Raw genomic sequence first — 25,949 nt, 5'->3', positions numbered from 1 at the left:
GCTCCTATTCGCCTTGACGGAACTCTTTGAGAGAATTGCTCTGTGCGTGAAAACATTTTTTTTTTAACATGGGAAAGGATAGGAGCTGCATTTTCAAATGCTTCTAAAATATTTTAGGGACTTCAGATTGAAAAAAGAGTTAATGTTTTGCAATATACTTTCAATTAGCTACACTATAACTGGTTTTAGACAAAATGTTTTTAAATCACAATGTTATGTCTATAATATAGCGTATCAAAATCTCATTCGATAACATTAAGAACGTTTTGCTTAAAAAAATTTCTATAAAGAATTAGAAGCATTTGAAAATGCAGCTCCTATCCTTTCCCATGTTAAAAAAAATTGTTTTCACGCACAGCGCAATTCTCTCAGAGAGCCTCCGTCAAGGCGAATTACTTTGAGGTGCTTTTGTTCTTATGTTCTTTGTTAGATAACAAACGCACCCGATCACAGGCGTATTATCAGTGTTTCTGTGGCAGTCTTTTTCAAAATTCAAAGTATTCCGTGCTTTCTCCGTAAAAATTTGTGCATTATACACGTACTGGAAAATTTCAGATTGCAAGGCACCATTTGCGCTAAACCAGTAGGAATCCACCGAGGAAACGACAACAGCTGAGAGCACCGATCGCGAAAGGGATTCCTCTATTGCAGCCGGTGACGACGATCAGAGCTGCGAAACGATGTACCACCAGCGATTCGTGCTGACGACGCTTATGAGGCTTCCGCTGTTTCAAGGGAATTTGGCGGACGATGAAGATTTTAGGAGGGATTTAACTGACTTGCGTAATATGGCTATAGATAAGAATGTTGTGCTGTTATTGCTCCGCCACGAAGTGGTAGAGCTGATTCTGAGAATAACCGAGACCTCGGCGGATAATCAGCTGGTGGTAATTCTGCTGGGGATGGTGCAGAATATGTGCTGCGTAGAGGAGACTCATCGGTTTCTGTATGATAACGAGACGCTGCTGTTGAGGTTGTGCGGATTCTTGAATTCAAACGACCCGTTGGTTTTGGAGCAGATGATGAAAATTATTACGACGATTTTGGAGCAATCAAATGATGAGTACTTCTGGTTCCAAATGATCTGTGAGATTCATGGCATTGCGGAAAGGCTAGCTTATATATTGCGCATTTCGACCAGCAGGGATTTGCTGGAAAGTACAATGGAGGCGGTGCATGCGATGGCCGAGCGCTTTACGGAGACGGAAGTGGATTACTTCGAGTTAGATGAGTTCTACGAGTTGTTTGGGAAAACTTGCTTGATCGAGGGATTGATGGAAGGATTCAAACAGTTGTATCCCGAAACAACGTTCGTCGATCATAACTTATTGGTCAAAGAAGATCTAAAAATAATTAACAAATTCTTGGATATCCACGAAAACTTCATCATCAATGCCGAAGACGTGTACGAGGATCAAATCGAGAACGTCTTGGAATGCTTCTACCGGGTGCTAGTGCCGATTAGCGCAGAAGCTTGTCTGATACCGCTGTACAATGCACATGCCCGAATCATCGTTCGCATCAACGAACTCTGCAGCGATGACAACGTGCGTCAGTTCCACGCCGGAATGTACCAGGCCATGTTGAAGATTTTCACGGTTCTCTCGTACAACTTGAACGACTACTTTGAGCAAGACCAACGGCCCCATGAAGCGATGGACTTGGACGAGGACGACCATGATGATTACTGTCCGGTTGAAAACCAAAAGACACTCCAATTTGTGCTGGGATACCTGTACCATGTGGCCCAACCGATACCCAGCCGGACGCTTGCCAACGTTATGAAACTCTGCAGTCCATTCAACGAGGAGATTCTCCGGCGGCTTTGTGCGGCACTGCAGTACACTATGGACGGAGATCCACTGCTAGGAAAAACCTGTAACCTGTTGATGGAGAGTGCCTGGACCGCGTGGAATGCCGAGTAAAACAGTAGATCTTATAAATTGCGTAGAAATTTTATTACACGGAATCGGTATTAAATGTTCAGCATGAATGGAACAACTAATAGTCTTTTGTTTAATAGAGAATGTAAGCGACGACAATATGGTCCATCAATGGTCTTCGAAACGATTGTCTTTTGTTGCGATACGTGATATGAATATAGTCGCGCCTCTTTCACTTTCAGAACAGTATTTTTTATTATCTAGTTCATTTATTTGGGGCTCAAACGCGAATAACGCTTTGCGGATCCGTACTTATAATAGAGTAATAACTTTTTCATGCTGTTAGTAATGGGTGGAAGCCAGGGTACTCGTGGCAGCTCGAGGTTAGAAGGTCACATTTTGAGGGATGGACGGGGTAAGGATTGGGCCAAAGGTTTCACTGCAGCCCATCCGGGGGTGAATCGCATATTGGTAGCGTATTCGGTGCCTTGTGGTGTTGGTACCAACTTGTTGTGGGACTTACCAGCAGAGCGAAGAAAGTCGAAAATACATCCCATGTATGTGACATCGCGGATCCCCAACACATCTCTCAAAAGAACAAAGGGTTGTCTACCTCGGGCCTCAAGGGTATCCAAAAGTAGTGCTCTGGAGGCGTCATTATCCGGGCATTGCCAAACTACGTGGTCAATGTCATCATAACAGGAACCGCACTTAGTACAAGCATTGCTCAACGCGAGATTAATCCTGTGTAAATGCACATCTAGCGAGTAATGGTTGGACATAAAAGTCTTGACATCAAGCGAATGAAATTGCGACTTACATCCAAACCATACCACCACACTTGCAATGAAACATTAGGAATAATGGAATGTAACCACCGTTCCAGCTGGCCATCTCGCCAATCATTTTGCCAACATTGAAGAGAACTCTGGCGAACAAAATGGAAAAATTAATCATGTGAAATTCTTCTATCATATATCTCACCTTCCTTTGCGAGAGAGTGCGCCTTCTCATTGCCATAAATTGAGCAATGTGAGGGAACCCATACAAAGGTAATCTTGTATGATTTTTCGACCAGTGCACCCATCTGCCCCCTTATTTTTGTAAGAAAGTAATAAGGATGTTTTACAGGTTTTATCGACCGGAGTGCCTCAATCGAACTAAGGCTATCCGAGAAGACATGAAGAAATGGTCTACGGGCATGTTGGAAATCATCCCCAAAGCGAAGTTGATCGCTGCCAGCTCAGCAACATAAACCGAACAAGGTTGCGGAAGGCGGTGAAATTTTCATTGAAGACACCGAAACCAGTGGATACATTTATGCGAGACCCATCAGTGAAGAATCTCTTACAGGAGTTTACATATTGGTACTTTTCGTTAAAAATGTGAGGAATAGATATACATCGAAGTTGATCTGGTATTCCATGAATAGCTTGTCTCATGGACAGATCGTATTTAACAGAGCAACGTGGAGCAACTGTCATTAGTGAAGTGTACACGAGGAGGGTTATAACTTGGTAGGCTTATGTCAGACGACATGTAGAACAGATAAATTCTCATAAATTTTGACTGAGTGTTCAGAATAAACATTTCTTCGAAGTTTTCAATTATAAGTGTGTTGCTCACTCCACACTTGATTAGTAACCTTAGCGAGAGGTTTCACCCCTGCCAGGACCTCTAGGCTCGCATTATGCGTTAAGTGCATACAGCCGAGGGCAATACGCAAACAACGGTATTGAATTCGTTCCAACTTTATTAGGTGGCAGTTTGCTGCTGAGAGGAAACAGAAAGAGCCATACTCGAGAACAGTCGAATAGTCGTTTTGTAAAGTTTAATGAGGTCTTCCGGGTAAGTACCCCACCATGTTCCGGTAATTGTGCGTAGACAATTGATCCACAGAGAAACAGACGTCACACTCTCATCGCTTCCCATCGATCATCTTTTTAACGGTTGATTCAAATATTCAGTAGTAGCCAGTGGGGTGACACGGCTGTCAAACTCGGTACATCGCCGCTCCACCCAACATAATTTTTGGTACGGCGCGTTTTGGTACCCACTTTCTGGTCGGTTTACCCTAACTTGCTCCTGATTTTCGTGTGTGTGGCTCGTGTGTTGCTAGTGCGTATTTCAGAAATTACACATTTCAAACGAAATCGTTGTTTTTGATGATTGTTTCTCTTTCCTTATCACTTTGGACGATATTATATGTAGCAGTAAAGCAGTGTCGATGTTTCTAGCGCATTTTTTCCATGAAAAGCAATCAAAACAAAACATTGGACGCCATGCTGAATTGAATACTGGGTAGATGATTCTGGATCTTCGTCATCCCCCTGGTAGTAGCATACGAAAAACATCGCATTGCAACAAACGTGCACGCGAAAAACATCGCATCGCTGTTGACATTTCATTTTGACGGATAGCGGTGCGATAACTGCAAAATTGTTGCAGTTAGCGGACTTGCAGTTAAAATGCGTTTGCACCGAGCGAACGTCTACTGTACTTAGTTTGGGTAACTCAAGTGCCTTTTGAATCAAACCAGATATTTCGAAGTTAAAGACTGGTCGATTTCTGTTCCCAAAAGCTTAAGTTTCAATTGGGCTGGATTTCGCTTTCTAGAAAAAAAAACATCCAATTGAGTTTTTTGCGGAGCAAACTCGATCCCCAACTGGACAGATTATTTAGAGAATTTTGCAATGGTCTTTGCAACATTTCTGCATGTGGGCTTTTAAAGAAACCACAGCATCATCTGCAAGTTGTCTCAGCGTGCATTGGCCTTCCAAACAACTGTCAATGTCTTTCACATATCTATATATATCTACACGCTTAGGTCAGTTTACCCAAATATGGGTAACCTTTACTCATAATCGCTGAAAAGTACACAACCTCATTTTATGGGTAAGGGCCCTTTACTCATATTTGAGTAAGATAGATATATCATGAATATAGGTAATATTTACCCATATTGAAGTTATTCCATTTTGGGTGAATTTGACGCATATTTGGGTAAATTCTTTTAATTTTATTTTATGCAATCTGAAAGAACATTAATATGTAATAAAAAAAAACAATAACTATAATAACGTTTATTCAACGAATAGTATAAAAATATAAAATAAAATGAAAAAAAGGAACCAACTGTCTTATTATTCTTTCGGACTGTTTTCAGCTGAGCAGGTTGTTTCCCCTTCGTCGGTTGTCGACGGTACATCAAAAAAGGCTGGATCGGGTGCTGAATCCTGAACAGGTTCATAAGTCCACTGCAATGTTGAAATTCTTCAGAGAGCCGGATATTTTTTGGTGGGCTGCAACATGTGCCGGATCCACGTTTACGGAAACAAGATCGCTGAGAGTTTTCCGATGTTGCAGCACTTTGCGGTTCGCGTCTCCTTCCTTCCGGATGATCAACTCCCGTGGGCTCACATTTTGCTTCCTCATGTTGATCTATCTACATCTTTTCTTAGATTCCCGGTATTAGAGGCACGCGTTACGTGTACAAGCGGTAGGCTTTACCTCGTTTACAACTTCTTTCAGTTCGGTCTCTGTTTGGCAATGGCTGGGAAATCGACGTAAGGACGAGGACGTCCATTCCGGTCTTGGAATATGACACCTTCTGCTAATCGAATCCCGGATCTACCACGTAGTAAATACCGTCCATGGTGAGGGAAGTTTCGACAATGTTGGTCGCATACACCACTTTTCGACTGCCAGGTGGTGCCGGATCAAAAACACGGGTTTGCATTTCCAACGGCAGGATAATCAGTTCCGGAACATCCGGCCCGAGGGGCTTCCATTCGTATGTACAGAATTATTTCACAGGCAGTGTCAATCTCCATCTGACCGGTGAGAAAAAGCAGGATGCCGCCAGGAGGTTCGCAAAGATGGATTTGCATGTCCTGAAACAACCGAAAGAGAGAAAAAGCAGTTTAGAAAACTACTAAAACAAGGTTAGATTTTGTCTAACTCTAACGGACTGTTAAACGAGAAAGAATATTATAATACTTACTGTATTGGGAGACGCATCCTCCAAATAGTTCGTCTGATTCCTTCGGGCACAAAATTTCCGAGACTTTCCGACCTGGAATGGTGAAAATGGGAGCTTCCTTCAAAGAAATGTTGTAAAAACTTGACAGTGTCCAATGTGGCGGACGTAATGGTGAGTTCCAGCTTCGGCCTTCGCTGGATAATAATCGAATATGACTTCAAATCTAAATCTACTAGACATTCAAGCAGCAACATACCGTCTGTCATGTACTTGATGACCGTTTCCTGGCTGGTGCAGGGGATGCAGGCCTCGAAATGGTTCGTATAACCGACTTCCTGCCTACGGCGGCAAACGTACTCCTCGGCAACTCGCTTTGCTACGGACATGGCGGCCATACGACGCGGAATCTTCCCCCGGACAATGAAGTCACATTCGGCCAAGTAATTTGTGTAGATTAACCGGAACCGGTCTCTTCGATGACAATCAAAATTAGATTACCCGTCACAGCTTTAATGAGATTGTCTCTCAGCTTTTAGAAGCGATTGACGCTGTTCATCCAAACTCATGTCTGAATTTTTGCCGTACGATGATTTCTAACCGCCGATGATGATGGCCTTCTTCCATTCCGGAACATCCTGCATTCACTTTAACGTCACGGAATTCGCTGCCAGTGTACGGGTATCCTCCTCCGGCAAAGGATCAATCCAGTTCATTTGCATGTTGACCGGGATCGAGTCCATTTCTTGCTTTCGCTGCGAGTAACCTTATTAAACGAAACAAGGTGGCTGATGGATTTCTGGTGTTGCAGCGCTGTGTGGTCCGCGCCTCCTTGCTTTTAAGGATGATCAACTCCCGAGGTCTCATCATTTGCTTCACTGATCCATCGGCGGCTTTCCTTAGATTTCTGGTATTGGCTGTGGGAGAAACAAAAGATTGAAAACTATTTTCATGGAACATTATCATGATAGGGTATTGGTTCCCTTTTTAAGCACACGAAAAGAAAAGTAATGATTTTATTTATTAGTTTAAAGTTTTAGATTTCATGCCACTCCTGCAAATAAACTACATTACGCCACTTTATTCAATTTAAAACAAAATTACATGAAACGTATAACACGTCCTAGTGAAGAGTATTAGTTTTACCTAATGGCGAAAATTTATTAGGCAAAACTTATACTATTGATAATGTTTGGGATTGAAAATTTCCAACATGGTACTTGAAGCAGAAGAATCAAGAAACCAAGTTCGTTGGCCAGCTTAGTGCTATTTTCGGGTAAGTTATAATCATTAAACTGTTTAATTACTTAATTCAGTTATATATTTTTGCTTCCAGATTAAATATTTACCGTTGGAACTATGCTTGCATGTGCAAATATGTCTGGAACAACTTCTCAGAGGTCGGCAGCAATTGTGGCGGTTAACCGTAGTTCCATATGGAAGTGCTCAAGTACAAGCACATCGTCTAGGAAGTGGTCATCATTCCCACGTCTGGGATTCCCGCTGGCCCTGCGCAGCAACTGCAGGCTTCCATGACTCATTTGATGAAGTATCTGCGCCACTCCCAAATTCTTGGAACTTCCATCATGCTGCAGGAGGAGGAAGGTGAGTCGAAAGTGTTCGTTCTGTCGAAGACGATCCGGAGACAAAGGAAATGTTGAAGCTGTTGGACTCCAACAACATCGGTCATCAAACCTTTGGCCCTGAGCCGTCGTCGTAACTAAATCTGCCTGTTGGTGATCAGTCCTGGCAGCCCCGCTGAGATGTGCCCGGATGAGAATTCTCCACATCCGCAAGAGTGTTCGTATTTTATACGAAATGTTTATATATAAACATATATACATAAACCATTTGAAAATAAACATTTACGTATATTTTAAGCATATATATATAATAATCGTTTTATTTTATAATCAGTTGTGACTTTAAATTTTAGCCTAAAAGTATGGGCAAGAAATCAAAACAGAGCATAGTATATTGTATTAGTTTACTCGTATAACTTTTATAAGGTATGTAATAATCATTATTAGAAAAGAAAGATGAAAGGTATAAGATAAACTTATACTTTTCATAACATTTTTCTAATAGGGTTCATAAACATTTTGAATACTTTTCATTGGGTAAACGAAATGGCAAAAATGTATAATATTTTCTTATACATTTACAGTAGACGTTCGCTCGGTGCAAACGGTTTAATTGCAATGCTTTTTAACTGCAAGTCCGCTAAGTGCAACAATTTTGCAGTTATCGCACCGCTATCTGTCAAAAACAAAACGTCATCAGAGTTGCGATGTTTTTCGGATGCACTACACCTGCATTGCGATGTTTTGAGTGCATTCTGGCTGCGTCCAACAGCATTTGACAACTGTTTGACGGCTGTCAGTCGTTGCAGTTAGCGAATTTCATTCGGTAACTGAAACGTAAACATGTTGCACTTATCGAACGCCTACTGTAATAAGGAAATTTTTTTTCGTGCATGTGGCTCCCATTTTCATCCTACGAAAAACAAAGGATTGAAGCGCTGTTTGTTTTGTTTCTTATTTTTGTATTTTTTGTTAGAAGTGAGCACCCATGAAAACAAAAAGAACGGAATCAATCGGTGCCGTAATCGCTTGTTTTCGATTAGGATGAATATGGGAGCGTGAGATTAATGATGGAACACATACCCTACTTACTGAGATATTTGCACAACGGGAAATAATGGGATTCCGGGGAAAATTACAAAAGCAGCACCTAGCTCAAACAGAGATTGATGGTTGTTTTCATCGCGATGGACGAGAATTATTTTTCATCCAAATATGGGTAAATAGCATTTACCCATATTTGAGTTTTTGTGCACTACCCATAATATGAGTAAATTTTACAGCTTTTTCTCAGTACATTTTACCCACAATCTAGGTAATGCATATATAACTCAAATATGGGTAAATGAACTACCTATTTATGAGTAAACTGGTCTTAGCGTGTATATATATAAAAATGAATTTCTGTCTGTCTGTCTGTCTGTCTGTCTGTCTGTCTGACCGCTATGGGTTCGGAAACTACTGAACCGATCGGTGTGGGATTTTGTATGTGGGTGCTGTTGGGACCGGGGATGGTTCTTAGCTTGGTGCGGGACCTCTCCGGTCTTTGGAACGGGGGGCTCCCATTCGCCTTGACGGAACTCTTTGAGAGAATTGCTCTGTGCGTGAAAACATTTTTTTTTTAACATGGGAAAGGATAGGAGCTGCATTTTCAAATGCTTCTAAAATATTTTAGGGACTTCAGATTGAAAAAAGAGTTAATGTTTTGCAATATACTTTCAATTAGCTACACTATAACTGGTTTTAGACAAAATGTTTTTAAATCACAATGTTATGTCTATAATATAGCGTATCAAAATCTCATTCGATAACATTAAGAACGTTTTGCTTAAAAAAATTTCTATAAAGAATTAGAAGCATTTGAAAATGCAGCTCCTATCCTTTCCCATGTTAAAAAAAATTGTTTTCACGCACAGCGCAATTCTCTCAGAGAGCCTCCGTCAAGGCGAATACAGATGACTTTGCGGGGGACGTCCCTATGAAGCTGTACGTCAAAAAACACAGTAGGCAGGCAGTACGACGTTTGCCGGGACAGCTAGTAAATTATAAAGCAAAAGACTTAAACATGAGCCTTGGGGTAGGCCCATGTAGCTAATTGGCACAGACAAACAGACGTAATACTCTAATATTTCCCATCGTATACCGATTTAACGGTCTATTTAAATATATGATAGTTGGCCAACTGCCCACCCAATGCGCTCACATCGTTTTTCTTTGAGTTTGACGTTTGCTCATAACCGCCATCTAGTTGATGGTTGGCCAAACTTAGACCTTTTAGCATTGGGCGAACATGCTTCCGGGACTATGATTTGAATCGAAAAGTGTTCGAAGTGTTACGTCTGTTTGTCTGTGTAATTGGGTTCTTTAGGGGTATCCCGATTATTTCATAATATCATTCTTTGCCCAAAAATTTGCCGAAATCCAAAATTTCTTATTTTTTGGAGTCCGGGAACTATGTATTCTTAAAATGCATTTAAAGTTTGTATTGGAAAATTGTTTTGCTCGGGTCGAACTGTCACTTTATCGATTGAACTTGTGGGGTATGAATAATGATTAGTGATATTCCCCTTGCGTGCCCTTCCCCTAGTAAGCATCGGTGACAGCAATCATCATGACGAGACAGTGAGTGTGTTGCTGTCTCATTGAGTAGTGGAGCTTTGGCGGAGCCAGTCGCCTGTATTGCGAGGTCCCGTATCATACCAAGTGGTTCTACTGCAGTTTGCTAAGAATGTCGGAAACGGATTGTTATAGTGAGTTGCGTAATATTCACAGAACTATCATTATATCCACGAAAATTACTGTTCTGTTAATTTAACCATCAAAACAAAGGTACAGTAGACGTTCGGTCGGTGCAAACGGTTTAACTGCAATGCTTTTTAACTGCAAGTCCGGTAAGTGCAACTAATTTGCAGTTATCGCACCGCCAAACGTCAAAATGGTGCGCCATGTTAGCCCTAATGAACAGTCGAATGAATTTTTCGTTCATTTTACGTCAATTGACGGCTTGTTGACACTGTCAGGCGTTGCAGTTATCGAATTTTCGTTCGCTAAGTGAAACGTAAACATGTTGCAGTTATCGAACGTCTACTGTATTGAAATCTAATAAAATCACGTTAAACTAAAAAAATGAGCTCTTTCGATTAGGCTATATATAGAAATGTGTCTATATAGAAAATAGCAATATTATATTCATTAAACCAGTGGGTGGTTGAAATTCAGCAGACAGCGAGACCCAGAATGTTTCATCGCTTGAACTTCAGAGTGGCACACGGATTGTTCAGACGATAATCAAAACAAAAATAAATCTACGATGCAGGAGCTACTGGGCGTCGATGAGGATGACTGTAATTTTACAAATTAAGACACTGCATTAAACACTAAACAACCCAATTCTGGAAGTTGTCAGTTGTCCGAGGTTGAAGCTCATATGTTTTTCTGACAACAAATTATACAAGAAATTATTTAAGATTCCTGGTAGTCCACTATTGTGCAGTTTTTCTGACAATATTCCTATGGAAACTGAATCAAAAGCGCCCTTAAAGCCAGAACCGTATTGTCTCCGGTCGTTCCGATGTCCATTCTCGATTCAAGAAAGAAACTTTCTTTAGAGTAACAAACTCATCCATCTTTCGTGGCCCATTACAATGAATCGTCAATTTGGAATTCAAAAGAAGTGTAGCCCTGGTACAAAGTCATTATTTTGTGACTTTTCACCAGTCACTATTTTCAACTGTGCATTTTGCTTATCTCTGCTAACACCAATGATGCAATCAATGAAAATAGGTAAATTTTTTGTGAGAGATTGAGTGGAAATCGAACTTTTCTATCCGGTTGGAATCCACCAATCTTGTTTGATAAAGTGTCATTTGTAGTTAAAAAGCCTGAAAGAATTGCAGAAAAACTTTCAGCTACAATCTGTTGGAATTTCTGATGATTTTTTTTATAAAATTTCTGATGGAAATTGTAATCAATTTTCTGCATGATCATACATAGTCAGAGAGAGGGGGGGTAGGTCAATGTGTGGGGCTTGATGCCTCTGACCACTCACATATGTTCATATATGTGAACTCAACTTTACTCGTGATTATCTAAATTGGGTTTTTTAATTCAGAAAAAAATAATGATTTTATATTTTTCAGATTTTGAGAACTTTGTTTTGATGCCTAAAATTAATTTCAAAAAGATTTATTCAAATCACCTTTTGACAGCTGGGCAACTACTTGACAGCTCCGTCCAGTACAAAATCCGACGAGGGGTGATCCGACAAATCGCTCCCATATTGTGTATTCAGTTCAAAGTTGGATTATCCCGACTGTTTGCGAAACTGTTTAGAACAGTCGTCGAATATCGAGGGGATTCTCGATGTATTCTACAGAAACCAATTAATCAGCAAGTTTGTTCAAGCACATCATTATTTCTAACGTCTTCAGGTCTTCAGAATAACAAATATTAGCAATTATCCTGGATATAATATAAATTGCATTTATTAAACCTCACTTTAAAACATTTAAAACATTTATTGCGAAAATAAAAATTTTCATAAATTTGTTGAGTGTCATAAAGTCGGGGGGTGTTCAGATGCAATGTTTACATCTGAACACCCCCCGACTTCCGCGCCAAAAAGCTGGTGGCTTGGCTGCCGGCAACAGCTGATCAGGACGACCGGTTAGCTGTCCTTGTTCCACCAATTGAATGTTTTTGAAAACACGTTTGCGCGCGAAATCTTTCTCGCTCACTTCTGCTGTCAAATCCGACACCGACTGTTTCACCGACCGTTTGAAATGCCGACTGTTTCGAACGGTCGTGAACAGTTTGGAACTGGACGGTCAATACACACTTCAAATTGATTTTTAAATAGGTTCCAAATTCCAAATTAAATAGGTAAATTCATGAAAATTTGCATTTTGGCTCAGTTTGGCGTGAAGATTCAGAATATGGAATTATCTCAACATCACTTAAAAAGCCGATTGCAGGAAATAATCGAATAGTTTATTTAAGGAATTCATTAAACGATATTTTTTGTCCTATCCAAAATCCCACAGTGGTCACATGCATTTTGTCGAAGAATCGCTCAAGATGCGGCCCATTTCACTTCGTTCCCTTTGAGGGCATCGATTTGAATTGTCAAAAAAGCGCATCGCATCGGTGCATTTTGTTTTTGTTTTCGTAACGGCTTTTAAAGAGCTTCAATCGGCTAACCAAGTTTATTTTATAAAAAGTTGTAGTTTTTACATACAATTTCATCATATAAAAATTCTAGACTGTGAAGTAATGCCTCGCCGAGTTCGTCCGCCTCAACGACACGTGACTGCAGCAAAACTCTCAACATTGAAGCCCAAAGCGGCAGCGGAAAAAGCAGCAGAAGCAGCGCCTGAGCCGCCAGCAAAACCAGCAAAGGCGCCGAGCCTACCCAAGCAACAAAAAGTTTCGGTACCACCACGAGCAACTAGACGATCCCGTTCCGAGTCGCGAATTTCCAGCAACAGCAGCGACGACGACTACCAGCCATCGATTCGCGTCCGAAATGCTTCCGAGTCGCGATTCGACCGCAGCCGGCAGGATGTGCAAATTCTGCAGGACATTCACCGATTGCAATCGACCACGCAGCTGCTGATTCCGAAGTTGCCTTTTGCCCGGGTCATCCGGGAAGTGCTCATGCAATACATGTACCGAGACTTTCGCATCACCCCGGAGTGCCTGTGCGCCATTCAGGAAGCGGCCGAAATGTACATGGTGCAGGTGTTTGAAGACTCGTACCGGTGCTGTCTGCACCGAAGCCGGGTTACTCTGGGAGTGCCGGACATGAAGCTAGCCCTGTATCTGCGGGAGAAATGGCGCCCGTAAGGAGACATCGTGCATTTTAAAAATAACTTTTTTTTTTCTAGTAGCTTTATGAGGTTAGTGTGATTTTACTAATGCCGGATTTTTTTTACTAACTTACCTACTGCCTATTGCATTGCATCAGTAACTCCCTATTGTGTGACCAATTTTGACTGCCAATAAATGACTGACTTTTGTGACGTGTGTCAGTTCCTGACTTGGAATCTCATCCATTCGATACAGGTGAAAGAAGTCCATATGCAAGTGCAGCGCGTGCGTCGTTATTAGGAAGGCAGCATCCGACCGGTGCATCCTGGGTGGGTGTACTTGACCAGGGGTTTCCAATCTATTTCTTCTGAAGGATTCGAATACAATATGATTTACCCGATTGTGCTACTTTTCCCCGAATGACCCGTTTCTCCGAAAATAATATACATTACATTTTTGTTCGAAATGATCACTTGTCACCAAATGTTCGTGATCCTGTTGACTAGGTTGCTCAAAAAGTTAACCGATCGCAATTTGACAAGTCGTTAGGGTCAATTTGGTTCTAGAAAGAACGAGCAGCAATGGAAAGAAGGACGCATATTACCATTCTTCATTCAGAAGTGTTTCAGCAGGTCTGAGGAGCAAGAGAACTTGAAAGAACCGCCTATAAAATAAAGAAAGGTGTGATTCGGGGAAATGGGTCATTCGGGGAAAAGTGTCATTCGGGGTAACGGCATTCGGGGTATCGGCGTTCGGGGAAACGACATTCGGGGAACCGGCGTTCGGGGAAAAGTAGCACAACCGATTTACCCTATGCTTGTACCTAATCAACATATTTTTAGCGGAGTAAAGGGGTACTCGAGAAACTGACTTTCGGGGAAAGGGCATTCGTTGAGAAATATCTACAGACATACCTACTTCGAACTGCATTTTTATTTTCATTTCATCGAAGTCAATATTTTTTTGTTCCCTAAATTTGTATGAATGTATTTTTGAAGAAAAAAAATTTTAGATTGAGTTTAAATAAGGGCGAAAGTAACATGAGAGAGTTCTCTTCATCGACTCTCTCTTCTGCAAATGCTTACTAAATTTTGTATTTTACGCGGATGATGCTAGATAAATTTCGAGGGCAGTAGAGGAAGCGGCTTATGCTCCTCTGAAGAGAGTGACAGCGAGGATAGGCTTGACGATTAACTCTACATGAGAGCGGGTAGAGACAGAGGCAAACCAAGTGGTGTTAGTGCCGAGTTAGTGATTGATGGGGATGTGTTGAAGAATTTGTTTATCTTGGAACCTTGTAGCATGTGACAATGAGGTTTCCCGTGAAGTGAAAATGCGTATTGTAGCTGCGAATAGGGCTTTTTACAGATAGTGTAACCAGCGTAGGTACCGTAGCTTGCTAATGCAAATGAAATTCGCACTATTTAAGACGCTCATACCACAGACGAACCGACGTGACAGTGGTGAGTCAAAACTGTGCCCCCTAAATTTAACGGCCAACCAGCGAAGCGAGCGATCGCTTCTGTCAAATCAGCACCAACGCGAACCTTTTCCTATATAAAACACGGGGGTTTGTGGTCAAGCTAGCAAGCCAACACGAACCGTTATAGAGGTGGCGGTAGTGTTCGGCTATTTTTTATAATAGCGTCGGGGACAAGACATTTGAATTTGTTTGCTGTAGCTGTCACGTCGGTTCATCGGTGCTTATACTTCCGGTTGCCCTCTACCCACAGTAACTCAGCATCAAGCCGTATCCCGCAATTTCTGCCGATATTCCTCCAAGAAATGCTTTTGAGATTCATTCAAGACTTCCTCCAGGAATTTCTGCAAAAGTTCCTAGAGTAATTCTTGGAAGAATCTCTGGAGGAATCCTTACAGTTCTTCGTGAAGGTTTATCTGGAGGAATATCTGATGGAATCTATGGATGATTTCCTGGATAAATCCCCGGAGAAATTAATGGAGTGTTTGAAGAAATCCAAGGAAGAATTTCTGTAGTAATTTGTGGAAAAAAAATCAGCACGAATCCCCGGAGGCATGCCTGGAGAAATAACTGGAGGAATCCCCAGTAATTAATGGAGGAGTTCATCGATTAATCCCTAAAGAATCCCTGACGAAGACTCATAAGAATTCCTGAAGGAATATAAAAAATCGAGGATCAATCACAGAGAAATTCCTAGAAGAATCTCTATAAGAATTCTTGAAGAAAGCATGGAGGTATTCCTAGAGGAATCTTTGGAGAACATTCTGGAGTTTTTTTTTAGATTTTCTTTAGGATCCCTGCAGTTATTCTTGGAGGAATTCATGGAGAAGTCTCCGGAGCAATTCCTCAAATAATTTTTGGAGGTATACACGGAAGCATCCCTAGAGAAACATATGGAGGAACTCCCGGTGGAGTCCTGGAATGAGTTCTTGGATGATTCCTTGGAAAATTCTCAGGAGATATTAATTCTTGGAGCAATAAAAAAGGGCAATACAAGGTTTGCCGGGTCAGCTAGTATATCTATCTATCTATCTATATATATAAAAATGAATTTCTGTCTGTCTGTCTGTCTGTCTGTCTGTCTGTCTGTCTGTCTGTCTGTCTGACCGCTATGGATTCTAAAACTACTGGACCGATCGGTGTGAAATTTTGTATGTCGGTATTTTTGGGGCCGGGGAAGGTTCTTAGCTTGGTGCGGGACCTCTCCGGTCTCTGGAACGGGGGGCTCCCATACAGATGACTTCGCCGGGGACGTCCCTATGGAGCTGCATGTCAAAAAACACAGTAGGCAGGCAGTGCGACGTTTGCCGGGACAGCTAGTATATATATAAATGAATTTCTGTCTGTCTGACCGCTATGCGTTCGGAAACTACTGAACCAATCGGCGTGAAACTTTGTATGTGGGTACTTTTGGGGCCGAGGAAGGTTCTTAGCATAGTGTGAGACTCTTCCGGTAGCAGGGAAGGAGCTAGGATAGGATACGACAACTAGTCAGCCCAAAAGAGACCAATTTGGGGACCAATAATCTTAGCAACGCGGAAAAACAAGACAGCAAGCTGTGAAATTAGACAGAGAAGTTGCAGGTGTCACATCCTATCCTAGGGAAGGAGGACTCCCAAAGAAATGAACCGGAAATGAGCTGAGAGAGAAGGTCAACACGGTCACAAACAAAACCAATCTAGAGTGCGGTGCTCCAGTGACCGCAGTCCAGTGACAATGGACAAATTTGAATTGCCAATACAATTGTTGGAGCAAATACGGCGGTGGCTGACCAGGTGGACCCCGAGAGCCACAGAGGAAAGGCCGGGGGTTTCTGACCCAAGCTACCCAAGAACCAGTCCCGGAATGGCCGGGCGCTTGGCAGCGGGCAGCATGGGTCGAGAAAAACGGCGGTGAGACAACGGCGGGCCGACAACGATGATGGCTGGTAAGGTTGGCGTCGAGAGCCACCGAGGAAAGGCCGTGGTTTCTGACTCCCGTGCTGTGCCGACTTTGTCCCGAGAAAACATGCCCGGAAGGACTGGGCAATTGGCTTGAGAGGGCTGCTACCAACCGGCAGGTTTCTGAGGATAATTTACGACACGGAAAAACCGGATGATTTTTTTTTTTCTGGTGGGGGCCCAGGGGACCTGATTTGAAATGACTTTCAAGCGGCATAGTCGCCCGATATGTGAATATGCAAATCTGGATTGCAGTTTTGAAGAATCAAAATGACTGGATTCTCCCAGAGATTCCTTCAAGAATGCATCTAGGGATTACACAAGACATTTCTTTGGGGATTTGTCCTAAAGAGGGGATTTAAATATCTTTAGATCCAGAAATTCCTTAAACATTTTGTGAAAAAAAAAACTTTAGGAGTCCATTCAATTGTTCCTCCAATAATTCGTCTAGAAATTATTGCAGACATGGATTTATTCAGATTTTTTGATCCAGCGATTTCTACAGATTTTTTTCCAGAAATTCGCTAATAAAAATCTCCTGTGATTTCCTAAGGAATTCCTCATGGGGTTTCTTCAGAAATTCACCCGGGAATTCCTTCTGTGATTTTTTCAGGAACAACTTTCGGGAGTATTTAAAAAATGACTTCAAGCACTTTTCTTGGGATTCTTCCAGAAATTCCTTCAGGAGTTGTTCCTAGATACCTCTGTGAATTCCTTCAGGGATTCGTCTAAAAATTCCTACACGGAATCGTCCAGGAATTCCTATATAAAGTCCGCTAGAGATTCCTCTAGAAATTACTCCAGATATTCCTCTAGATATACCTCAAGCAATTCCTCTAGAGATTCCACCAGGGGTTCATCCAGGAACTCCTCCAGGAAATCTTTCAGGGATTTGTCCAAGAATTCCTCCAGAATCCTGAAAGTTCTCCAATGATTCTTCAAGAAAATCTTTCAGAAATTCCTCTAGGGATTGCTCTAGAGATTCCTCCAGGAGTTCCTTAGAAGATAGTTCAAGAAATTTCTCTAGAGATTTTCCCAGATATTCTCTCAGGTATGTCTACTGGAATTCCTTCAGAAGCTCCTTCAGACATTTCTTCAGGAGTTCCTCTAGGAATTGCTGTAGGAATTCCTTCACGAATTCTTCTCCAGGGATTGTAGAGATTCCTCCAGGGACTCCTCCAGGAATACCTTTAAGAATTCCACCAGGAATTCCTGCAGATATTAACTCAGGAATTCATGCAGAATTTACCTCAGGAATTCTGGATTTCATCCAGGCATTTCCTCCAGGATTGCCATCAAGAACACCTCTAAGAATTACCCCAAGAATTGATCCACAAAATCCTCCAGGGATTCCATTTGAAATTCTTTCAAGAATTTCTTCAGTCATTCCTCCAGGAGTTTTTCCAGGGATTTCTCCGGGAATTCTTCCAGGGTTTCTTTGAAGATTTTTTCCAGAAGTTTCTCCTCCACGTATTCCTCTAAGGATTCCTCCAGAGATTTCTCAAGGAATTGGTTCAAGGGATCCCTCCAGGAATCCCACCAGCATTTCCTCCAGGAGTTTCTTCAGGAATTGGTCCAGGTATTTACCAGAAATTCCTCTAAAGATTCTTCCAGAGATTCCTCCAGAAATTCCTCCGATGATTTCTCCAATAATTCATCCAGATATTCCTCCAAGAATGTTTCCAGGAATTCCTCCAGAAATTCCTCTGGAAATTTCTAATGAAAATTTCTACAGGGATTCCTTAAGGAGTTGCTCTGGAGATTTCTTAAGGATTCCTCGAGAAATTCCGCCAGTGATTCCTCCAGGTATTCTCTAGAGATACCTCATGAAATTACTGTAGAGCTCATTGCAGTGATCGATGAAGCGACATAAGAGCGGTCGACCTGCTGCACTATGATTCCAGACTGATACGAAGGTTTAACGTAGCTGCCGTTAGAGTTGGGTCGTCCGCGCTACGGGAACAACTGTTCAATAACAAGACTTGAGCGGAAGAGCAAACTAAGCGGAAATCTTTGTGGCTGTGTTGCTTGCGAAATGATATTCGGAATCAGTTGAATAAAATATTTCACGAGATATGCTGGAGGTTGCTCCAGGGATGCCTCTACAAACTCTGTATTCTTCAATGGGAGTTTTTCTAGCAATTATTGGAACAGTTTGTTCTACAAAAAATTCTCAGAAAAAAACCTGAAGGAGAAATTTCTCGCAAAACTTCTGCAGAACCTTCTGGTAGGATATCATTGAGAATTCAAAGAGCAATGGAAAAAAGATATCCTTCACTCAATTTGTTTAGGTAAGACATGAGGGATTTTCTTACGCATGATTTGAGCTTTCATAAAAAAGAATTTCTGTGGAATGGTGCAAATCAGTAAAAGATTAAACTTTGAAATATTTTATACCTATATTCCTTTAAATAAAGCAAAAGCAAGGTAGGTTGAAAGGACCAACATGATCTAAGCCGAACCTGGTGCAGAGAAGGTGTAAACCTGCACTCCATTCAAGTTGATATGTGACGTTCAAATATATAAATAAGAAAATATCGCAAAATCTTTGACGGTTCCAAATATCTCCCTTTCCCGTCATATGCTATTTCGTTACCGCTCATTTCTACAGCCATGCAGAGATGGCATAGATACACTGATAAACAGCTCTGCGTACACATCTTCAATAAAATGTGCGCAGCTTTGTTTTGCTACGAATGTGAACCGGCAACAAACACACATCGCGCAGCCGTAAAACTTTGCGTGAGAGTGCGAATGTGTAAGTTGCCACACCAGCTACGTGAGATGTCGCAGAACTCAAACTTCTTCTGCGTGAGCTTCGCTCATTTCGAGGAATGTGCTACACATCTGCGCTGTCTGAGCTGTAAGTTGTATGCTCTCAGCAGTACAGAGTAGCGCAGCGCTGCGGTGTGAGCTGTGTGTTGGACTGTACTTTCTCTTGCTTTCCTGCGCTCACCTTCGAGTGCGACGCGGCAACGATGCCGAGCGCGTGCAGTCGGACCACACAGAAGATTATTCTTTACACGCACTCTTTCTCATCTGACAGGCTGTGTGTATTGTGTATTTTTTTATCTTCTCACATAAAACTCTGAGGAGCATGCCATCTCTGCAGCCATGTTATATAATTTGTAGGGACACCACAGTTACAGTAATACTTGACCCTTTCACTTCTGTGATATTTTCTTACTTTATTTACACAAGAAACGTGAAGGGTCCGACGCTCAACATAAAATACAAAACAAACATCAATAATTTGTAACCAAACGGTTACAAAACAGTGAAAAAAATCAAAAGGAACTAAATTTGGCATATGGTGTTTTTGAAGGCTGGAAATGTCAAAAATATTGTGAGTTCCCTTCCATCTATTTATTAAAGGGCAAAATATCATTAGGCCGAACGTCATGCAGCCGAATAAACAATATCCCGAATGGACATTAGCCAGAATGGTCATTGAACCAAAATGCCATCAGGCAAAATGATCATCATTCCCGCATTGTCACACAGGTGTACTTCCTCACCACCCTAATGAAACAAAATTGTCTACATTATGTGCAAAACGAACTAAATTTGGCATGTGGACATTTTTGAAGGCATGAAATGTCTGAGATATTGTGAGTGCTTCCAGAGGATGGAGGAGGTTCTTATACAAATTAAATATAAAATTTTGCATAACTAGGAAAAAGTGTACGGCCGACGGTTATTAGGCCAAAGTTCATAGAGTCGAATGAAGAATAGCTCAACATCATCGGACATCAGGCCGAACGTTCATTCACTCCATCACAGGTTTTTCCTTCTTTTAGTAATAGCAGGCTGTTCTTGCAAGTCCCGCTTTCTTTACGGACCAACTGCTAAAATTTACTGCATATCTAAATGTTTCCTTCTTATTATCGAAGGTTTTTCTTTTGAGTGGCACTGTTGAGTAAGTTTATGGCAGTTGAACTGTTACGGTCATATACGATTTGTCCCTTTAAGTCACTTTGATAAAGAATTGATTAGCAATCAAACCACCAAACGGCATTATTATTCTGAGATTTTTCCTTCTTTTAAAATAGACTACTTTTGCACTGTTTGCTAGGATTCCTCCAGGAGTGTATGATGAAACAGCCCCATGAATTCCTTCTAGGATTCACAAAGATATCCCTGTTTTACTTTACATAGATATCCCTGTTTACTTTTTGATAAGATTTCTACAAGAATTTATTCTTATTTAGGCACCTTCAGAATCTCCAGTGATTTCTGATTGGAATTTGGAAGGATTGCTGAGGGAACTTGCCCACAGATTTTTGCCTACCAATTTTTCCAGGAGTTCCTTATAACATAAGGTAAGGAATTCCAGCTTGCAAAATTTTTACTTGCAAAAGTTTCTGTTCTCTAGGATTTCGCACCAGAAAAAGCCTGTAGGCAAATACCTAAGTGATAAAACTCCACCGTTTGACTCGATCGAATTTTCATTAGTGTCAAACAGATGTTGTTCCTTGAGTTCTTTGCTTGTCGACTATTTAACCCTGTGTACTTATAAGGGGCCGTTCATAAACCACGTCGACTTTTTGGGGGAGGGGGAGGGGTTTCTGACCAAAGTCTACGCCCCATACAATTTTTCAAATTTTTGTATGGAAAAAAAAGTCTGAAAAAAGGGGAGGGGGGTCTGACATGGCCAAATTTTGGTCTACGTGGTTTATGAACAGCCCCTAACCTTAGAATTGTGGAACATTGTGTGGAAATATTTTTTCCGAAAAGGGTAGGTAATCAAAATTTGAACCAAATTGCGGCTTTCTGAAGCAGTGCAAATTTTAAGTGATTTTTTCTCCCACATGGAAATAATTTACTACGGCAAAATCGTATGTACATGAAAGCCACGGGTATAAGCTTTCTGTTAAATGGTAAAAAGTTTGTATTTGCACCGAATTTCATTGAAATATTTGATTTTTCATCAACAATGATTTTAATCTTAATTTGAACCATCGTAATCATAATTTGAACCAATTTTAATCTTAATTTGAACTACTGGCGGCAGCAGCTCGAGCAACTCACAAAACAGCCAATTCCATGCTAAACAATGAAAAATCACATGAATCTAAAAAGAAAATCGGGTTAAGTACGGTTCCTTTGAATTCCACTAAGAATTTGCATCCTTTGACAGATACGTATTTCGACCTCAACTGTAAGGTCGTCTTCAGTGTCTTGTACTTGACTCGACTCAGTCGACTCAAGTCGAGTCAAGTACAAGACACTGAAGACGACCTTACAGTTGAGGTCGAAATACGTATCTGTCAAAGGATGCAAATTCTTAGTGGAATTCAAAGGAACCGTACTTAACCCGATTTTCTTTTTATTTACAGATATTCCCCTAACAAGCCCAGGTTAATCATCATCACATGAATCTGCTAATTCGCATACCTATTTTCCATTAGGCAGTGGAATCTCAACTCAGAATGTTCGTAATTCTTTAGGAATTTGGAAACTAAATTTGGATTTTTTCATCTCCCAAGAGTAAACAAAGCAACCACTAGCGCAATCTACAGGCCAACACTAGAAGCTCACCCCCGTTTACTAGTTCAAATTTAGATTACAAATGGTTCAACTTAAGATAACATTCTCCAAGTAAGAATCACTTAAATTTGATAATTTTATGACAAATAATGCGGAATATTATTCGGTTGGTCGATTCTACGATAAATAAGCCTTCATTTGACGTGTTCACATATTGCGTGTGATACAATGCATGAGCTGTACGAGTGCACCAATAATGTGCTTTCTCTTTGGGGAAATGGGTGAAATCACAGTGATTTTTCAATTGCCTGTTTTCCATGACAAAACCGCTTTTTTCAATGCTTTTAAAGCCCATGTTATCAGGTTATATTACGGAAAGCTGTTTAACATCTTTTTCGGGACAATATTTTCCTGAATAGTACGTCGTTTTAATGAATTTTGAAATGGTTCAAATTAAGATTACAATTTGACTAGTTCAAAGCTTGATTTCTTACCCTAATTCTCGCTGAAAATAGGCCGACATTAATTCACATTCACAAGTTAGAGATTTCAATTGTTTCATACATGTTTGCTAGAATCTAAATCTTAAGCAATAGTATTTTCTCGGACTCCGAGTTTGAGAACTGCTGCTCCAGTTTCCCGATTTCCATCATGTCGGATAACAGTGTCTCGCTACAATCTCCCGCCACAATGCCCAACCAGACGGGCACACCCGGCGATCAGCGGGTCAAGTTCCTGGTCAACAGTGAGCTCCTTTCGGATGTCACGTTTTCGGTCGGCCAGAGCGGCGGTGGTGGTACCCTAATCTACGGTCATCGGTTCCCACTGGCCGCGGCTAGCGATGTCTTCTACGAGATGTTCACACGGGAAAACGGAGGGAATGGGGAACCGATTGGGGTGCCCGATATGGAACCGGATACGTTTTTGGAGATGCTCAAGTTTGTGTACTACGACAATCCCACTTTGAGGGAGGACAATCTGGTGGAACTGTACTATGCCGCCGTTAAGTATAACTTGAGTGGACTGAGGAGTCGCTGCCAGAGGTTTGTGTGCCAAGAGGAAGCTTCGGTGGTGAAAGTTTTTACGGCCAATGTGAAGCATGGGTTCGAAGAACTGAACAAGGTATGTCTGAAGACGATCTGTGCCAATCCGTTGGTGATATTCAGAAGTTCGGACTTTTTGGAACTGCCGCTGGAATTGGTGGAGAGAATTGCTAGTCAAAGAAAGTTGCGATGTAACGATGATCAGCTGATGGATGCGTTGAAGAGGTGGACCCAACATCAAGACGGGATGGCCAATCGACAGGAAGCGCTTGCTAGGTTGAAACAGCAGGTTCAGAAACAGCAAGAACTCAACAGGGACTATCAGTGCAGAAAATGGCTGTTCTTCGGACCCATCTGCTACACGGTCGATGCATGCAAGGGTACATTCCACGTGACAGCCGTAAAGAATGTTGGTCTCTACGGAGTCGGAATCTATGTGGGCTGCCACGACAACGAAATGCCAGTTGCAATTTCCATCCTGGTCATGAGTGGCGACAAGATGATCAGAAGGTGGCAAGCAAACGTTCCGATCAAGGAAGATATCTACGTGTATGACTGTATGTTTGAAAGAGTCTCGCTTTGTGCCAATGCCAAGGTGACGATAATTTGCGATGGGCCACGAAAGACGGAAGGCCCTCTGAAGAAATTTACCTTCTGGAATCGAGGCTTCACGTGGACCGGAGACAACTCGGTTCTAAAAGTGGAGGACGATCGTAACTATGAGCATACAGCTATCGCTTACATTCTCTATCAAACAAAAGACTTTAATGATTCAATTTAATCTTTACATTTAATATCGATTTCATGAAATAAAACCTACACGCAATTCTTAAGATCGACTTTTATCCTCGACATTCCACGCAACCCGGGCACTCTCCATCAGCAAATCACAGGTCCTTTTTAGCAGTGGATCTCCGGCCATAGTTTCCTTTATTGCCGCACAAAGCCGCTCAATGGTTTCCTCGTTGAATGAACTGCTGAGTTTCAGAGCGTTGGCAATCGTTAGGCTGGGCATCGGTTCGGCCATAAAGTACAGGGTCTCCAAAATCTCCCCGAGTGCCGTTTGGATTTCGAACTCTCCGTCATTTTCATCGTTTTCCTCGTCCATCGGTTGATGGGGCTTTTGTTCTTGCCCTGGATTTTGCAAGGTCTCTTGCTCCTTGGCTAGAATCGTGAAAATCTTCAACATGGCTAGGAATGTTCCGGCGTGGAAATGATACACGATCGCGCTGTAAATGCTGTTGATGCAAACAAGAATCCGAACGTGTGCCTTGGACAGTGGTATCAGACAACCTTCTGTGCTCATCGGCACCAACACCCTGTAGACGCAGTAAACAATCTTCTCGATCTGATCCTCGTACACTTCGTTGGCGTTGATGATGAAATTTTCATGGATTTCCAAAAATTTCTGAATTGTTTTCAGATCTTTGTTAGACAAGAAGTCCTCCTCGAACTGATTATCAGACGACGTTTCGGGGAACATCTGTTTGAATCCCTCCATCAATCCCTCGATCAAGCATGTTTTCGCAAACATCCGGTAGAACTCATTCAGCTGAGCGTAATCAACTTCTGCCTCCGTAAAGCGGTTGACCATCGCATGCACCGCCTCCAATGTATGCTCAATCAGCTCCCTATTGGTTGTACTGCCCAATATAAATGCTATCGTTTCCGTGATGTCCTCAACCTCACGGATCACCTTGAACCAACAGTACTCCTCATCATCCGAACGCTCCAAAATCGTCGTTAAAATCCTCATCAGCTGTACTAGAATCAATGTGTCACTCGAACTCAAGAATCCGCACAAACTCACCAACAGTGACTTGTTCTCATACAGCACTCGATGCGTCTCTTCCACGCAGCACATATTCCCCACAATGCCCAGCAGAATCTCCACCAGCCGATTATCCTCCGAGGCCTCCGATATTCCCACAAACAGCTCCACCACGTCGTGCTTCAACAGGAACAGCACCACATCCTTTTCTATGGTCATGTCCCACAGGCTACACAAATCCTTCTCATAATCTTCGTCCTCGGCCAAGTTCCCTTCCAGCTGCGGAAGCTTCAGAATCGTCGTCAACACGAACCGCTCGCTGTACATCGTTTCGCCGATCCGATCGCCATTCAGCTTTTCCAACACCTCACCCTCTTCGTCTTCGTCGTCACCACCGGCGCCGGTGGATTCCCGTTCCGGATCGGTAATTGCAGCTGTAGTTGCTTCTTGCTCGATAGATTCCTCCTGGTTCAACGCTAGTGGTGTTTCCAAGCTGGAACTGTCCATAACGTACGATGCAAAAACTTTAACGGAGAAGACCCGGATCTCGGTACCTAAACACTTTGCACTGTAAATTTTGGAGGGGGTGTTGCACTTATGCGCGTCGCGTCTTTCGCTTGCGTCGTTTGTGAGTGTGACCGCAGATGCACTTGTAAACAAAAAAAAATGCAAAATAAAAACACTCGGTTCGGTTCGGTTGTCAAACATGCCGCATTGGGCGATTTTAACCACAAACTTGGGGAACAAATTGAAACAGGATCGACGACCCGAAAAAACAATCTAAAGATCGTATTGGGGACTACGAAGCACAGACAAACAGACATACCACTCAAATCTCAATCGTCGCACGATTTAACGGTCATTTTGAAAATGCAGTGTGGTTCGGACTGTGTTCGCATGTGTCATGGTGGCGCTGCTGTTTCTACATAACGTCTCACTTTTGGAGAGAAATGAACGCGACGCCGATCAATG

At 41.9% G+C, this 25,949-nt stretch overlaps 4 protein-coding genes and 1 long non-coding RNA gene across 5 annotated transcripts; 3 read left to right on the top strand and 2 right to left on the bottom strand.

Annotated features, from left to right (window-relative positions):
- The first annotated feature begins 390 nt into the window (after positions 1–390).
- Positions 391–2,085, top strand: LOC109622551 (uncharacterized). The gene is made up of 2 exons (XM_020076945.3): positions 391–497; positions 556–2,085. Exon 2 carries the CDS (start codon positions 681–683, stop codon positions 1,923–1,925), a length of 1,245 nt encoding a protein of 414 aa, XP_019932504.3. The 5' UTR covers positions 391–497; positions 556–680; the 3' UTR covers positions 1,926–2,085.
- Positions 2,086–4,902: 2,817 nt separating this feature from the next.
- On the bottom strand, positions 4,903–8,634 carry LOC134287498 (uncharacterized). Its single transcript, XR_009997345.1, has 4 exons — positions 8,538–8,634; positions 6,122–6,779; positions 5,887–5,958; positions 4,903–5,776 (listed from the first exon to the last, which is right to left on the bottom strand). It is a non-coding gene; the product is annotated as an uncharacterized LOC134287498 (long non-coding RNA).
- Positions 8,635–12,575: 3,941 nt separating this feature from the next.
- Positions 12,576–13,482, top strand: LOC109409461 (uncharacterized). Its single transcript, XM_019682905.4, has one exon. It carries the CDS (start codon positions 12,717–12,719, stop codon positions 13,287–13,289), a length of 573 nt encoding a protein of 190 aa, XP_019538450.3. The 5' UTR covers positions 12,576–12,716; the 3' UTR covers positions 13,290–13,482.
- Positions 13,483–22,665: 9,183 nt separating this feature from the next.
- On the top strand, positions 22,666–23,987 carry LOC109622548 (BTB/POZ domain-containing protein 3-like). Its single transcript, XM_020076943.3, has one exon. The coding sequence runs from the start codon at positions 22,815–22,817 to the stop codon at positions 23,985–23,987; it is 1,173 nt and encodes a 390-aa protein (XP_019932502.3). The 5' UTR covers positions 22,666–22,814.
- On the bottom strand, positions 23,978–25,631 carry LOC109622547 (uncharacterized). Its single transcript, XM_020076941.3, has one exon. It carries the CDS (start codon positions 25,482–25,484, stop codon positions 24,036–24,038), a length of 1,449 nt encoding a protein of 482 aa, XP_019932500.3. The 5' UTR covers positions 25,485–25,631; the 3' UTR covers positions 23,978–24,035.
- Positions 25,632–25,949: the final 318 nt, after the last annotated feature.

Source organism: Aedes albopictus, chromosome 2, assembly GCF_035046485.1.
Source record: "Aedes albopictus strain Foshan chromosome 2, AalbF5, whole genome shotgun sequence".
NCBI classification, from domain to species: Eukaryota; Metazoa; Arthropoda; class Insecta; order Diptera; family Culicidae; genus Aedes; species Aedes albopictus.
The sequence above is the reverse complement of the archived record's forward strand: the minus strand, read 5'-3'. Positions and strand labels throughout refer to the sequence as shown.